Source organism: Ovis canadensis, chromosome 8 (assembly GCF_042477335.2).
Source record: "Ovis canadensis isolate MfBH-ARS-UI-01 breed Bighorn chromosome 8, ARS-UI_OviCan_v2, whole genome shotgun sequence".
In the NCBI taxonomy this organism is placed as follows: Eukaryota; Metazoa; Chordata; class Mammalia; order Artiodactyla; family Bovidae; genus Ovis; species Ovis canadensis.
In genome coordinates this window covers 88,397,155-88,414,122 of record NC_091252.1, presented here as the reverse complement: position 1 = coordinate 88,414,122, position 16,968 = coordinate 88,397,155, and the positions used below count along the sequence as shown (strand labels likewise).

Sequence of the window (16,968 nt, the reverse complement as noted above, 5' to 3'; positions counted from 1 at the left end):
CTACAGATTTCTCAGGAGACAGGTGAGGTGGTCTGGTATTCCCATCTCTTTAAGAATTTTCCACAGTTTGTTGTGATCCACACCATTAAAGGCTTTAATGTAGTTGATGAAGCAGAAGTAAATGTTTTTCTGGAATTCCCCTGATTTCTCTATGATCCAGCATATGTTGGCAATTTGATCTCTGCCTTTTCTAAATCCAGCTTGTACATCTGCAAGTTCTCAGTTCACATAGTGCTAAAGCCCAGCTTGAAGGATTTTGAGCATAACCTTACTAGCGTATGAAATGAGCACAATTGTTTGGTAGTTAGAATATTCTTTGGCACTGCCATTCTTTGAGATTAGAATGCAAACTGACCTTTTCCAGTCCTGTGGCCACTCATTGCTGAGTTTTCCAAATTTTCTTGCATATCGAATGCAGCACTTTTATAGCATTCTATTTTAGAAGTTTTAAATAGCTCAGCTGGAATTCCATCACCTCCACTAGCTTTGTTTGTAGTGATGCTTCCTAAGGCCCACTTGACTTCAGACTCCAGGTTGTCTGGCTCTAGGTGAATGACCACACCTTCATGGTTATCTGGGTCATTAAGATCTTTTTTGTAAATTTCTTCTGTGTATTCTTACACCTCTTCTTAAGCTCTTTTGCTTTTGTTAGGTCCATACTGTTTCTGTCCTTTATTGTGCCCATCCTTGCATGAAATGTTCCCTTGATATCTCCAATTTTCTAGAAGAGATCGTCAGTTTCCTTTTCTATTGTTTTCCTCTACTTCTTTGCACTGTTCATTTAAGAAGACCTTCTTATCTCTCCTTGCTGTTCTCTAGAACTCTGCATTCAGTTGGGTGTATCTTTCCCTTTCTCCCTTGCCTTTCGCTTCTCTTCTTTTTCAGTTATTTGTAAGGCCTCCACTCTGCTTTCCATTTCTTTTTCTTTGGGATCATTTTGGTCACCTCCTTTACAATGTCACGAACCTCTGTCCATAGTTCTTCAGGCACTCTTTCTATCAGATCTCATCCCTTGAATCTATTTGTTGCCTCCACTGTATAATCATAAGGAATTTGATTTAGGTCATACCTGAATCACATAGTGGTTTTTCCTACTTTTTTCAACTTAAGCCTGAATTTTACAATAAGGAGCTGAGCCACAGTCAGCTCCGGGTCTTGTTCTTGCTGACTGTATAGAATTTCTCCATCTTTAAGTGCAAAGAATATAGTCAGTCTCATTTTGGTATTGACGATCTGGTGATGTCCATGTGTAGAGACTTCTCTTGTATTGTTGGAAGAGGATGTTTGCTATGACCAATGTGTTCTCTGGACAAAACTCTGTTAGCCTTTGCCCTGCTTCGTTTTGTACTCCAAGACCAAACTTGCCGTTACTCCAGGTATCTTTGACTTCCTACTTTTGCATTCCAATCCCCTGTGATGAAAACGACATTGTTTTGGGTGTCATTCTAGAAGATCTTGTAGGTGTTTATAGAACCAGTCAACTTAAGCTTCTTCAGTGTTTGTGTTTGGGGCACAGACTTGGATTGCTTATGATAATGAATGATTTGCCTTGGAACCAAACCGAAATCATTCTGTTGTTTTTGAGACTGCACCCAAGCACTGAATTTTGGACTCTTTTGTTAACTATGAGAGCTACTTCATTTTTTCTAGGGGATTCTTGCCCATAGTGGAGAAGGCAATGGCACCCCAGTCCAGTACTCTTGCCTAGAAAATCCCATGGACAGAAGAGCCTGGTAGCAGTCCATGGGGTCGCGACAAGTTGGACACGACTGAGCAACTTCACTTTCACTTTTCACTTTCCTGCATTGGAGAAGGAAATGGCAACCCACTCCAGTGTTCTTGCCTGGAGAATCCCAGGGGTGGGGGAGCCTGATGGGCTGCTATCTATGGGGTCTCACAGTGTCTGACACGACTGAAGCGACTTAGCAGCAGCAGCATGGGTCACACAGAGTTGGACACAACTGAAGCGACTTAGCAGCAGCAGCACCTTGCCCATAGTAATGGATATAATGGTCATCTGAATTAAATTCGCCTATTCCCATCCATTTTAGTTCACTGATTCCTAAGATGTCGATGTTCACTCTTGCCATCTCCTGCTTGATCATGTCCACTTTACCATAATTCATGGATCTCAAAAACAGGAAAAACAAATACAATTTTTAAAAACTATGGAATGCCTCCTGTATACAAAAGTGTATTAACTATTAATACTTCCTCTGCATATTGCCACATGGCAGAAGCTGCAAACTCTCTCAGGACTGGATTACTATATGACTAATATTCAAGGCTTTGTGGGCAGAACAGCCTCTGACAAAGCCCTCTGCCGAAAAATCCCAAAAGCAGCCTTAGGCAGTGTGTAGAGAAACATAATAGATTCCAATAACATCTTATTACCAAAGCAGGTAGTCGGGCATAGTTTCCAGACACCTCTGGGGATATAAAGATGAAAAAGAAAAGGATTCCCCAAACATAAGAGTGATAAAGCAAGGATTCAGGGCTCTTCACCTGAGAGCCTCCCTTCTTCTGTTTCATCTTCCTGCCCTCTCTCTCTCTGTCTGGACCAGCCAGCTCCTAATTCTTCTTCATGTTCTTCCTTTTCTCCAGATTAGATCACACCCTTCTTATCTGGTAGCTCAGACGGTAAAGCTAAAGTGTCTGTCTACAATGCGGGTAGACCTAGGTTCGATCCCTGGGTTGGGAAGTTCCCTGGAGAAGGAGAAGGCAACCCACTCCAGTACTCTTGCCTAGAAAATCCCATGGACGGAGGAGCCTGGTGTCCATGGGGTCGCAAAGAGTCGGACATGACTGAGCGACTTTACTTACTTTACTTTACTTCTTATCTAGGCTTTCTGTACACGGTCGGTAGCAGTTCCCTTGTTTATAATCAATATCCCATTTTGAAGATTACTGAAAGTTTCTTTCCTCTGTTGAAATGTTCAGTGTATCAAGCTTGATGGCCACAGTAACCCCAGAACCTAATGTAGTTCTTTGCAGGTAGTAGTCCCTCCAGTGTTTTGTTGAGCTTCTCAGCCTGAGACACAGCATGTGAAAAGCACCCTACATGCAGATAGTAATACAGCAGAGCCTGGGCCTGGGGCTTCACTTGCTTGAATTATAAAATGTTTCTGCTTCACCTGCACTGTGATATTTGATGAATTACTCATCCTCTCAGTACTTCAATTATATGGTGTAAAAGGTTATCAGGAGGATTAAATGAGGTGGTACCTGTAAACCACTTAGCACAGTGAAGCAGCTCAATCAATAAATGTCAGCTCTCATCCTAGAGGGAGTTTAGAGGCTCATGGAGAATAAGGAGGGCTTTGCAAAGTTGAATCAGCTGCCCCCAGTAGGAATTTCAGTCCAGTGGGAGCTCTGCCCAAACTAGAAGAAAAAGAAAAAGTAATTCTTGGAATTTGTAGCTGGTATTGCCTCATGGTGATCCATTCAGAAAAGTCAAGCCAGAATCGGAAATGCTTTGATGCAGCAAGCTCAGAAGTGACACCATCCTAGCTTTAGTTCACCTTGCTCTGGCTGTGTGACCTAGAGCTTACTGTATAACCTCTCTGAGTCTCGGATTCCTCATTTTCAAAATGTTCATTAAAATAACTGCCACTTCTCCAGTGAGACAACACAGGGGAAAGGATCATGTATACTCTCATATACTATATGTGCCAATCTTATTCTTTTAGATCATTCCATAGTTTTATATAATGTGACTTATCTAGTATTTTCCCTACCGATGAAACTTTATATTATTGTCATTTTTTGCTACTATGATAAACATGTCTGTAAAGCCTTGCCTTATATTTAGTTCATTGGAATAAATATATTGTGCTAAGAATAGTGAACATGGAAAAAAAAAGTAACCCATGGAAAAATGCAAATATAGTAAAAGGGAATTTTCTAAGGAAATAATGACAATAAGAAATTTTAAAGGTCTCAGTTTTTTTTAATGTTGGTAGTAATCAAGAAAAAACAAATTTACCTTCTATTATGGAATTGCAACCAATATTTTCCATCTTGATGAAAATAATATATCAGTGAAGTGATTGTTTTATAAAGAATAAAAATATTATATCTTTAATAGCATTTTAAAAATAATTTTATTTTTAACTTAAGTTTTCTGGATTTTTTTTAATGTAAAAATTCAGGTTTGTTTCTTTTATAGAGAAAATGTATTATTATTTTAAAAGCAATCAACTCATATAACTAGAACCAAGTGCTTTGTTTTATTTTAGTTAAAACATCATATTGGCCTTAAAAAAAGCTTAGCAAATGTTTATTGCCTATTTATTTATTCATAAGTCATTTGTGTATATGTATTTTAAAATCCTCAAAGGATTTAAAGCAGACAGCATTGGTCACATTTCTTTTTTTAATTACCAGTAATGAATCACTTGGGAGCTTATTTTCTTTAAAAGCTTAAATTATGAAGTTTATATAGAATCAGTGCAGAAAATTTAGAAATTCTTGCAATTCCATCCCCCCTCTCAAGTTAACTGAAATTCCACAAAGCGAATGAACATTTTTTTTAATTACCTTAAAATGAACATGTTATTTTTGTCACTTTATATCATTAGTTTTAAAAGGACAAAGGTTGAGGTAAAGTGGAGAATGGTATTTCTTCATTTCTTTTCCTGCTCAAATTGTCTATAAAGCTTTGCCTTATATTTAGTTCATTGGAATAAATATATTGTGCTAAGAATAACTCTTAGGAGTCCATGGCCAACAACCTCCTAGCACCAGTCAGCCCCACTTCACACTGGCAAAAACAATTATGGATTAAAACGCCAGCATCCATCCTATCACCCCCAGTAACAAGAAAGTTATGCCCAAAGGAAGAAAGTCAAGGAGGTGCCTGCCTTTCAACATTGCAGTTACAGTCAGGGAGGTGCTAAGTGGTTTACAGGTACCACCTCATTTAATCCTCCTGATAACCTTTTACACCATATAATTGAAGTACTGAGAGGATGAGTAATTTGTCAAGGTGAAGACCAATCACTTTTGAGCAGAATTTCTAGCCCATCCCATCTTCCCAAACAACCCCTTAGACTCCTACTTACATCACTTAGCTGGCAAGCAAACTGAAGAAAAATAGAAGTTGCTCCTTTTTGCTATTACAGTTTGCGGTTTTGCTTGTTTGTGTTTGGGTAATTTGTCTTTTCAAATATCTTTTCCAACTTAACAGACTGCCTGCTAGAAAAGGGGGAAGGTCCTTCCAGAATGGCGATGTGTCTGTAGCCAGTCTTATTTCTGCTCCCTTCTTTCTTTAGACCTGGAGCCTCCCCCTCCTTCCAGATTACCCTGAGCCTTTCCCCTTCTTACCCTCGTGGCCTACATTCCAGGAGATCAAGCCTGGCACATGTTAATGAATGTAGGTTTTATTTAGAAGCATGACCACTTGTCACTCACTGCTCAGTGTCATATTATCAGGCAGAGACTTACCAACATTTGTCTGGAGGGAGCATTTTCATACTTCCATACACAGACCAGGGAACCTTTCATCCCCACGCAAGATTCAGCCTTTTGCTCTGCAAACCTAACTTTTGCAAGTGGATACTTCATGGTGGTGGCGGAAGATTCTTGTGGCCCGAGGATGGCAGACGATGGCTGTGCGGATGCAGACCTCCCGGACTGTAACTGCAATGTCGCAAGGCAGGCACCTCCTTGAGTTTCTTCCCTTGGGCATAATTTTCTTGTTACGTAGGGGTGATAGGATGGATGCTGGCGTTTTAGTCTGTAATTGTTTTTGCCGGTGTGAAGTGGGGCTAACTGGTGTTAGGAGGTTGTTGGCCATGCACTCCTAAGAGTTATTTGTTGGTTTTTCTTGTCCCTCTGCTGGCCTGTGAAGCTAGATGGAAAGGTTAATGGGCTTTGTCATGGCTCGGTATCCAGTTGTCTCTGGATTAGAATCGTCACATGAGGGGTATGGTTACAGTAGAGAGTCTGAGACACAGGAAAGGGATTCAGAAACAAGGTCCAGTGGAAAGATCCTGTCAGTCCACCGTCTGTTATTTCAAGGACGGCTGCTGCTGAAACTAAAATTCAGTCATGGCCAGTTCACAGCTTTGTAACTGAAAGTGTTCCGTTTATGAAATAAAATAATCTCTCATGTTTCAGCAGCCTGGAGGGTTGTGTGTATGAGAGAAAGTTGTTTCTCTTTAGGTATGGCAGTAGGTATTGGTCACTGACTAGTATAAAGGTTTTCAAATGTATGTGCAAATGGGGAAATGCATGTCTAAAATGGTAATTTAGTGCATAATGCAGATATTTACCTAATGATTTTTATTCAGTTAGAATAACATTACATCAGGAATTTTCACTTTATTTTTCAACTTTTTTTTGTACCATAACATAGCCCAAATAAACCCCTATTGATGGGTAGAATTTATTAATGGTACTTTTGGTTCTGATATATTGAGCACATGAATTTTTTTTTTTTTTTTTTTGGTTTTGGTGTATGTAATACTAAATTTGTCTGAAGGAAAGTAGTGAGGTATATATGAAATGTGTATGTATGTATGTGTATATGTGTGTATTCATGTGGCAATATTAAGAAGCCGTACAACTGGATTTGGTATTAGAACCCTTCGCAAGAAAGATCAAATACTCAGGAAGCACAGGGGACTCTGAAAGAGGGACCAGGTGCAGGGACTTACAGATAGACCAGGTTTGCTAAACTTACCCAGACAAGTGACATCCGTAAACACTTATTTTGAATTATAATCCTGGATGCTACCAAAAAGAATGTTGCTCAAGCTTCTTACAATGGTAGATAAATAAAACTATTGTTGACACTTTAGTCAAAGTTGCCTTTAAAGAAATAATGAAAAAAAAAAAAAGTAGGACATTTCTCTGAAAAAAGAATGATCCCTTGTCCCACCAATATCAACTTTAATAGCTCAAGGGTGATGTATGGGGACTTTATCCCCCACCTCCTCTCAGCTCATATCAGCACCCCTCCCCCTACCCCAACACTTACGCACACAATGTATTTTGTTATTTGTGGTAAAGTGCACTTTTTTTAAAATGGGAAGGGAGAACCACTTAAGCGTTCAACCTCCCTGACTTTACTAAGATTTACACATTCATTTGAAAGAGGAACTTGTCCTTAATGGACTATATGAACAAGCATTTCCATGTCACAATGCCCTTGACATATTACACTAACTGCTCTGACTACTGGAACTCCTTCAGTACTATACAGGATTACTGATCTGTAAATTATTTGGCTACTGTAGATAATATCCGGTGGAACAGTGTTTATTCATAGCCTTTGTGTCTTGGTTCATTTTTGTAAGTGAATTTTGAACCAAGAAAATCAATTAATTTTTGTCCTTAACAAATATATCATTAGCAAATGATCTAGAAGAAAATTTAAGTATACATTTAATGTCAAATAAAATATGTTAACAAAATAAAAATATTTTAATTAGAATACCAGTTATTAATGTTTGCTTGCTTGCTTAGTCACTCATTCGGGCCCGACTCTTTTTTTTTTTTTTTTAATTTTAAAATCTTTAATTCTTACATGCGTTGCCAAACATGAACCCCCCTCCCACCTCCCTCCCCATAACATCTCTCTGGGTCATCCCCATGCACCAGCCCCAAGCATGCTGTATCCTGCGTCAGACATAGACTGGCGATTCAATTCTTACATGATAGTATACATGTTAGAATGCCATTCTCCCAAATCATCCCACCCTTAGAGTCCAAAAGTCTGTTATACACATCTGTGTCTTTTTTCCTGTCTTGCATACAGGATCATCATTGTCATCTTCCTAAATTCCATATATATGTGTTAGTATACTGTATTGGTGTTTTTCTTTCTGGCTTACTTCACTCTGTATAATCGGCTCCAGTTTCATCCATCTCATCAGAACTGATTCAAATGAATTCTTTTTAACGGCTGAGTAATACTCCATTGTGTATATGTACCACAGCTTTCTTATCCATTCATCTGCTGATGGACATCTAGGTTGTTTCCATGTCCTGGCTATTATAAACAGTGCTGCGATGAACATTGGGGTACATGTGTCTCTTTCAATTCTGGTTTCCTCGGTGTGTATGCCCAGAAGTGGGATTGCTGGGTCATAAGGTAGTTCTATTTGCAATTTTTTAAGGAATCTCCACACTGTTCTCCATAGTGGCTGTACTAGTTTGCATTCCCACCAACAGTGTAGGAGGGTTCCCTTTTCTCCACACCCTCTCCAGCATTTATTGCTTGCAGATTTTTGGATCACAGACATTCTGACTGGTGTGAAGTGGTACCTCATTGTGGTTTTGATTTGCATTTCTCTAATAATGAGTGATGTTGAGTATCTTTTCATGTGTTTGTTAGCCATTCGTATGTCTTCTTTGGAGAAATGTCTATTTAGTTCTTTGGCCCATTTTTTGATTGGGTCGTTTATTTTTCTGGAATTGAGCTGCATAAGTTGCTTGTATATTTTTGAGATTAGTTGTTTGTCAGTTGCTTCATTTGCTATTATTTTCTCCCATTCAGAAGGCTGTCTTTTCACCTTGCTTATAGTTTCCTTTGTTGTGCAGAAGCTTTTAATTTTAATTAGATCCCATTTGTTTATTTTTGCTTTTATTTCCAGAATTCTGGGATGTGGATCATAGAGGATCCTGCTGTGATTTATGTCTGAGAGTGTTTTGCCTATGTTCTCCTCTAGGAGTTTTATAGTTTCTGATCTTACATTTAGATCTTTAATCCATTTTGAGTTTATTTTTGTGTGCGGTGTTAGAAAGTGATCTAGTTTCATTCTTTACAAGTGGTTGACCAGTTTTCCCAGCACCACTTGTTAAAGAGATTGTCTTTACTCCATTGTATATTCTTGCCTCCTTTGTCAAAGATAAGGTGTCCATATGTGTGTGGATTTATCTCTGGGCTTTCTATTTTGTTCCATTGATCTATACGTCTGTCTTTGTGCCAGTACCATACGGGCCCGACTCTTTGTGACCTGTTAGGCAGTAGCCCGCCAGACTCCTCTGTCCATGGGATTTTTCAGGCAAAAATACTAGAATGGGTTGCCATTTTCTTCTCCAGGGGATCTTCCTGACTCAAAGATTGACCCTGTATCTGCTGTGTCTTCCTGCATTGCAGGCAAATTCTTTACCCGCTGAGCCATCAGGGAAAGTAGATATTTAAATAGAACCCAGCTTTGTGCAAGGTACTGAGCTTAGTATGGCAGCCAAAAATGGAAAGGGAAAACTCAAAGTAGAAATTCACAGTTCTAGCTTTCCAGGGATTTTCTCATGGGAAGGAAGAACACGGACATAAATAACAATAGAGAGTTTGAACAAGAGTAAGGAGAAGGCGATGGCACCCCACTCCAGTACTCTTGCCTGGAAAATCTCATGGACGGAGAAGCCTGGTGGGCTGCAGTCCACAGGGTCACGAAGAGTCGGGCACGACTGAGCAACTTCACTTTCACTTTTCACTTTCATGCATTGGAGAAGGAAATGGCAACCCGCTCCAGTGTTCTTGCCTGGAGAATCCCAGGGGCAGGGGAGCCTGATGGGCTGCCGTCTATGGGGTCGCCCAGAGTCAGACACAACTGATGCGACTTAGCAGCAGCAGCAGCAGCAAGAAGGAAGCAGGCACTGAGTGAGGTACCCTCGAAGCCTTTCAGTTCAGTTCAGTTCAGTTGCTCAGTCTTGTCTGACTCTTTGCAACCCTGTGAATTGCAACACGCCAGGCCTCCCTGTCCGTCACCAACTCAAAGCCTTTAGCTCTACACAAAAGCCTGATGCTATTGTAAGTTTATTGTAAAGCCCCATCCCAAAGCATGGTCAGCATTCCCATCCTGCCAGATCTGAAGACAGGAAGCTGGTCCAGTGGGAGAGGTTCCTGCGAGGACATTCTTAACTGGGGTAAAACCAAGACAGACATCTCAGATCAATGAGCCACTCTTCAGTCCTATTCCAGTGGCTTTATTGATTGTAGACTGTCCTTTCCATATGGGACACTGAGACAGGAAGGCCAAGGTCATGTTAAACCCCAAGCCCATGCCATGATCATTGTTAGTAGGATATGCATCCTGAACTTTATACCCAGTAGCTTCTCTAACTGACCTTCAGGTGAATTTTGTCTGATGTATGAGAGAAATGTGAGTGGGTTGTGTGTAAAAGTGCTTGGAATTATTGTTCAAGGCTAATGTTTCAAAGGCTCTCAAGACAGGTACAAATTATACTTAGAAAGCTAATTAAAGAAGTCTTATCTTGAATGGAATTACAAGTCATGAGAAATATATTGTAATGCATGTTTTCTGTTCCCTATCGATTGAATATATTGTAGAATATAAATATAATTTTTTAATACACATTTTTTAAACAGTGTAAGGTAACACCCCTTAACATGCCTTTACACACTGAAAATGTTATTCAAACATGAGGGGTTTTATTATAATTAATGAAATATAGATACTATCAAGAACTGAGCATAGTGAAAATCCTTTTAAGCATTCAAAAAGGAAAAGTGAAGGTGTCATAACTAGATTTTCCTTTGTAAACATTGATTTACAGAAAATGTAACAGAAGTGATGATATCTATTTTAAGTGATTAAAAATGAATAAAAATTCTCAGCATAGTTTGGTTATGAGAGTTTCTTCAGAAAGGTGGCTCCTGACCGGAGAAGCCTGTCAGATTTTTCTGGAGAGTCATGGGAGCGAGGAGGTGGGGAGAGAGTTAGCTTTGGCCTGTGTGGCAGGAAGACACCCCTAAGCGACCAATTCTAGCTTGAGAATCCCTTCTTTACCATCTGGGAGTAACAGAATAGAGAGATTTGGTCATTCTGAGTGCAGGTTATCCATCTTTGAGGACATTCCATTGCAGATACCTTCCTGAAACATATCACATCCCTAGAGTTTTTGTTGCTGTTTCTTTTTTCTGCTCAGCATGCGGCATCTTAGCTTCCCAACCAGAGATGGAACTTGTGGCCCCTACAGTAGAATCAAGAGAATCTTAAGCACTGTACTGCCAGAGAAATCCCTATCACATCTCTAGAGTTTTAAAAGACATAATGCTCTTGACATTTTTTTTCCAAGCAGATACTTCTTTGGTCGAGCCGGATTGACACCTTGGAAATGGCAGTATTTTGCTTATGTGCCATTTGTTTCTGTTATAAGCAGTGTCAGTAAGGTGACCACATTTCCTGAACAAAAAAAGTCTACAATATATTTTTTAAAAAGCAAAACTGAATTTCAAATGAGGGCTGCATCAGAAATAATTGATCATGTGCTCCCCTTCCCCATCCCCTTTCTTTTCAGAGCATTCCGTGTACATACTTGCAGCTGTGTCAGCCCATCAACAGGGACTCAATAAGGGTTTTTTGCTGTTATTACTTGATATTAACAGAGTTGAAAAGCACTATCTGTGTCCCTCCCAAACTCCTGCTCACACTCTGCCCTCACTGGGAAATTCCTTTCAAAACTCATGTGTCTATCCACACCCTTGTACCCTTGACCCTACCTCCTGTGCATCCTCACGCCATCATCTATATTCACGTATCACTTCCCGCCTTTTTCTTCTGTCTTTGGCTCTTATCCCATGAGTTCCTTTTTCTCTGCCTAAAAACATTCTAAAGTGATTCCAAGCCTTCAACTACATTAAACAGAACGAAAAATCAAATTTTTTTCTTTTAGCCAGATAATTCTACCTGTTTTGAACCATATTTACTCAGCTTCCCTGCCTGCTTTCTTAAAATAATCAGCAATCCTCTTTTATCATAAGCGTATTTCTGAAGCCAAACGCCGCCTGTGTGCTGCTTCCACGGCGCTTGCTGAGCTGCTCACTTGGGGTCAGCAGACCTCTTTAATGACTCTCTTTAGGCCTCATCATGCTGTCCTGCTCTGCCTTTGACTCAGCAGACCTCTGGTTCCACAATTCAGCACACCCAAGGCTTGCTTCTTAAAAATGGAAATTCCCTGGCCATATCCCCTGAGGTTCTGGCTCCATAGGACAGTGGGGGTCTAGGGAGCTACACTTTCATGAGGGAAACCAGGTGAACTCCAGTGAAGAGGGCATTTAGATCATATCCTGACCAACACTTTCTTTTAAATTTTTTTTTCTTTTTTTTTTTAATTTTAAGATAACTTTTAGTGACTCTAAAGTAATTTTGTAGCTAGTTTGTGTAACATAAAATTTGGAAACATGCAGACATATCCAATAACCTGCACACTAATAAATATTTATCATTTTTTAAGATCACTTGACTGTGGCACGCTAGGTTTCTAAACACCTGATAACCATGTCCTGATACTGCTTTTTGTTTTTTAATTAGTAAATTTACAATATTATGTTAGTTTCAAGTGTAAAGTGATTCACTTACACGTATATATGACACTACTTAAAAATTATTTCTAATTGAATGTACTTGATACACAGCATTGTAATTCTAAGGTGTACAATGTATTATTTTGATACATCAATAATATAGAATGTGGTGGCCATTGTAGCAATATTTATCACAGTACGAAATTATAGTACGCTCTTGTTATTTATATTCATTTTACTATGCATTCAATCCATGTGGCTTATTACTGCTCATGACAAGTTTGTACCCTTAAATACCATCAGTCTTATTCCCCAGTCCACAAGTTCTTTCTTGAAACTTTTCCCACCTTTAGTTTTTTGCTACACTTACCTGCTTCACCTCCTTCCTTTCTAATTATTTTTTCTTCACCTATGATTCCTCCTCCTTTAACCTTTTAAAGTTCATTCATCTTAGTCTACCCCCTTTCAGAATGAAACACATCCTTCATTGGGCTTCAACTCTATGCCACAGTATGTAACTCAGTGCAATACATTCTGTCATCTTTTCTGGACCTAAGAATTGTTATTTCCAGACTCATCATATCCTAAACTTTGTGCCCCATTAATCCCTAGAGCTTGCTCCTCATCATGTATCCTCTGAGGCAGCAGCATCCATCTAATCATTCGGTTGGAAAAGACATCATTTCTAGCTCCTTCTGTCTCACATCATGACGATTTGTGAATTTAGCAATCCAGTCCTTGCCTCTCACCCCCACTGTTTAAAAGTAGGCTTTTGACGTAAACCACTTTAACTATTTTATTTACTTCCTAAACTGACTCTTCCAACAGCCTTGCCTCAAACTTCTGCACTCAAAATCAGAATTGATCTTATCATTCCTCCATAAATAGATCTTGGGAAAAGTTCTTATTAATCTTTAAAAGTACAGACAAATTCATTATCATGTCACTCTGGGAGCCTTTATAATCTTACTCCCATCCACCCGTCAGTCATGTATCTTAGCACATCTCATCTCTTTTCCACTTCTCTTCCCCGTTCTTTCTCCCCTAATCTCCTGGGTGCTGTGACGCTCTTCACCTTCAGAATCTCAACTTTCCTTTTTTATGTTTCGGAAGCCAGAAGCATTCTGCTTGGCTTGTATCTGCCTCTCAAGATGCAGCTCACATATCATTTCTTCATTTTCTCTTTTTCATCAAAATCTAAGCTCCTCAAAGGCAAGGATGAGACTTCCGTTGTCAGTGTTTACCTAGCACTGTACATGTTTGTAGGAAGAATAAAGAAATGAACACATGGTAAATGAATGAATAGTTACTGAACATGGCAAGACAGAACTGATCATTCCTTATTTATTAGCCAGAAACCTGGTTCGTTTCTTTAGTGTACTTCTTACCATATTGTTATATTTCATTGTTTCCATGCCAGATTTCTGATCAGATTGTACATTTCATTAAGAAAATAATCAAATCATTTATTTTGTCTTTCTGGCACCTTACTTCCAAAGTGTTCACACGTTATTGTTAGAGAAATGGCAGTCTTAAAGAAATGAGTTTTTACTCCTTCCTGGAAAGAATGGGAAAATAGCATTTTGTTATTGTTGTTTTTTTAGGCATGCCATGTAGTGAATACTGGGCTTCTCATGGCAAAGCCATAAAGAATCCTCCTGCCAGGGCAGGAGATAAAAAGAGAATCAGGTTAAATCCTTGGGTTGGGAATATCCCCTGGAGTAGGAAGTGGCAACCCACTCCAGTATTCTTGCCTGGAAAATTCCATGGACAAAGGAGCCTGCTGGGCTACAGTCCAAGGGATCACAAAGAGTCGGACACAATTGAGCACGCATGCCGTCACCGCCGTAGTGAAGAGTGGACCGAATTAGGCTCTGCAGGTAGAAGACTGGATAACAGTAGATCTGGCACCTGCCTTCTGCCGCTTGACAATCCCATAGGCCCTTAGTTACCTTTGACATGATCTGGCATTGTGAAAACTCAAACTGCATAAGTGCATGCAATAACTCACTGATAGTGGGTCTTAAGTGTGGCTTCTTCTTTGAACTAAGTTTCTGCTACAGTGTTGCTGAAGCACGTCACAGTGGAGCTGAAGTGATCAGAACCATGGATATGTGGTCTGTTTAGTGACAAATCATTGGAAATGTTAACTTTTTCTCCCAGTTATTCTTGGTAGAAGTATACATTATATTATTTGTGAAAGTACATAGTATAGATTATATTATTGATGAAGTCACAATTTCTGTGACAACCATGAGGTTGTTATATCATTATAGCTGTGTTGAGGATAACCATGGCTGATATTCTTTTTAATGTTTCCCATGTACTGGCCCCTTCGTTATTCACCTGATTTGAATCTCATAAATACTGTTACTTCTTCTCTATTTTATAGACAAGGAAACAGAGACACAGAAGGGCTATCCCACCTCCCACAGTCACACAGATAGTAGGTAGCTGAATCAGGATGGACTCTGGGTTTAGACCCAGCACTGGCTTCTGCTCATGAGGGAAGCATGAATGAGGCCTCTCCCTGAAGTTGACATCTCTCCTTTTCTGCCCACAGGGTAAAGAAGCTGAAGGAGACTCTGGTTGCAGTCCAGCAGCTGGATAAGAACATGAGCAGTCTGAGGACGTGGTTAGCCCACATCGAGTCAGAGCTGGCCAAACCCATCGTCTACGATTCCTGTGACTCAGAAGAAATACAGAAAAAGCTTAACGAGCAGCAGGTAAAATGTAAAACAATAGAAGGAAAGAATCAATAGGTTCTTGAAAATTGGTCCTCCTGGGCAGAATGGAGACATGAGTGTGAGATGGAGAATTGGGATGGGAAATCTGGAGGAAGCTGGGAAAGACCGGTGAGAAAGGGGAGGCACTGGCTAGACAGGTGTTTGGGGCAAATACGTTCCATCTCCTCCCAGAGTTGACTCTTTTTAAAAGACAATATTTATTTACTTGTGCTGGGTCTTAGTTACAGCATGTGGAACCTTTCGTTTTAACATGTGGGATCTAGTTCCCTGACCAGGGATCGAAGCCAGGCCCCCTGCACACAGAGTTTTAGTCTCTAGAAAACCAGGGAAGTCCTCACAAAGTTGACTCTTAAGTAGATCTGCCATCATAGAGTTAATGTCACGGGTCCTCCAAGAAACCATCCTAAGGTGGAAGCTTGGGTTGAGCTGCAGTGATATATCCGGAACAGTGCTAACAGTTTTGTTTATTTATTTGTGAGTCACTAACCCGCAGCCATAGTCTTCAGAGCCCTTTTCTATGTTCTGCACACAGTATTTTTGAGAGAGATCACAGTGCATACTTACTTATCGAGTTTCTAGAGTCTAAATAATTTAATTTTGCGAGAAGGATTGCATGACCTGCAGACCACAGACTATAATGTCATCTTCACGTGTGTAGCAAACGCAGCACCATACACAACCCAACAAAGCAAAAGAGGGTGACCCTGAAAAATACATGCAGAACGGATTTTCACTTCCCACTCTCTTTGCTGATTCTTGTGCAGCATGGTAGACTCTAGCCGTCAGTAATCAACGCCATACCTCCCCCATAAGATGTGTTGCTATTACATGCTTTTAAATTATCTTTGAAAATTCTACTGACCTCGGTTATTTCCATTACATTAAGCCATTTTGTTCAAGTTCCTTCATTTTGCAAAATGTATAAACAGACCTATTTCTTCAGTCTTATGAAATGTTTCATGTACTTTATTTATAAACTATTTAAACCAAAGAGAATGGATATTAAAATACAGTTTTTAGGAGTTGGGTTACTTTGATATTTAAATTAGCATTTCTTTTGTAAGAAATAGCAGGATATTTTTCACTTTTTGTGAGATTAAAATCCTCTGAAGGACTCTGATGAGTAACTCTGGGGGTTGTGGTTTGCCTCAAGTTTTTCCCACATTTTCCTGGAGAACATGGTAATAATATGGACAAGTGATAAGAGTTAAAATGCTAATGGCCAGTTATGTGATTTAGCAAATGTGAGAAAACCAAAAAAGTATCTAGTTAAAAATGATAAATTACTGATATGCATTTACAGTTCTACCTGTTACTAAAACCCCAATAAAATGATAGTAAAGGAGATAAAAGGTCAAAACCCTAAACAGAAAAAAAAAAAAAAAAAACAGAAGATAATAGAGCTGACAGCCATCCAAGAGAATTTGGAAGATTGATAGCAGATAAACAGCGATGGTGCTAGCAGAATGGAGGAGGAAGACAGCTGCTTCCTGCTGCAGACTGAGTTCCCAGAAGTCTCACTCAGGAAGTGGAACTATCAAGTCTGCAGGGCTTTAAAGGGAAGATTGCTCGAAGGTCAGAAAAAGGAGTGGTTCAGTGAGCAGATCCCGCCTAAGCCCAGCTAGTCAGGCAAACCAGAGGGACCTTTAATTTGATAATACAGGATGCCATCCGTGCTTGAACCACTCTATTAAAAATAGAGGGAATAAGTGGAAGACTCTGTACCAAATGGTCTGACTCCCACCACACTGCATCCGGTTAATCCTGCAGCCAGGATTCGTGCAAGAGTTTCAAAATCCAATTCAGTTATGCTGTAAAAGCCCTCTCCCTCTCCAAAATAAAGTGGAAAGGAAGAAATGATCAAAGGATAATGCAGGAAAAAAAAATCCCAAAATGAAAACTAAGCACTTCTAGAGCACAAACCCTACAAGTGCCCTGGAAAAT

The 16,968-nt window shown here is 39.7% G+C and overlaps 1 protein-coding gene across 2 annotated transcripts in view; it reads left to right on the top strand.

Annotated features, from left to right (window-relative positions):
• Window positions 1-16,968, top strand: part of SYNE1 (spectrin repeat containing nuclear envelope protein 1) — a 495,298-nt gene that overhangs the window by 427,447 nt on the left and 50,883 nt on the right. The window contains exons 1-2 of one of the 2 annotated variants that reach the window (XM_069598738.1): window positions 5,416-5,655; window positions 14,841-15,003. In XM_069598738.1, coding sequence (XP_069454839.1) covers window positions 5,564-5,655; window positions 14,841-15,003 — 255 coding nt within the window. In that variant the 5' untranslated portion in view covers window positions 5,416-5,563. Of the gene's footprint in view, window positions 1-5,415; window positions 5,656-14,840; window positions 15,004-16,968 lie in introns of those variants that run through there. The other variant, XM_069598737.1, reaches the window with a different exon arrangement.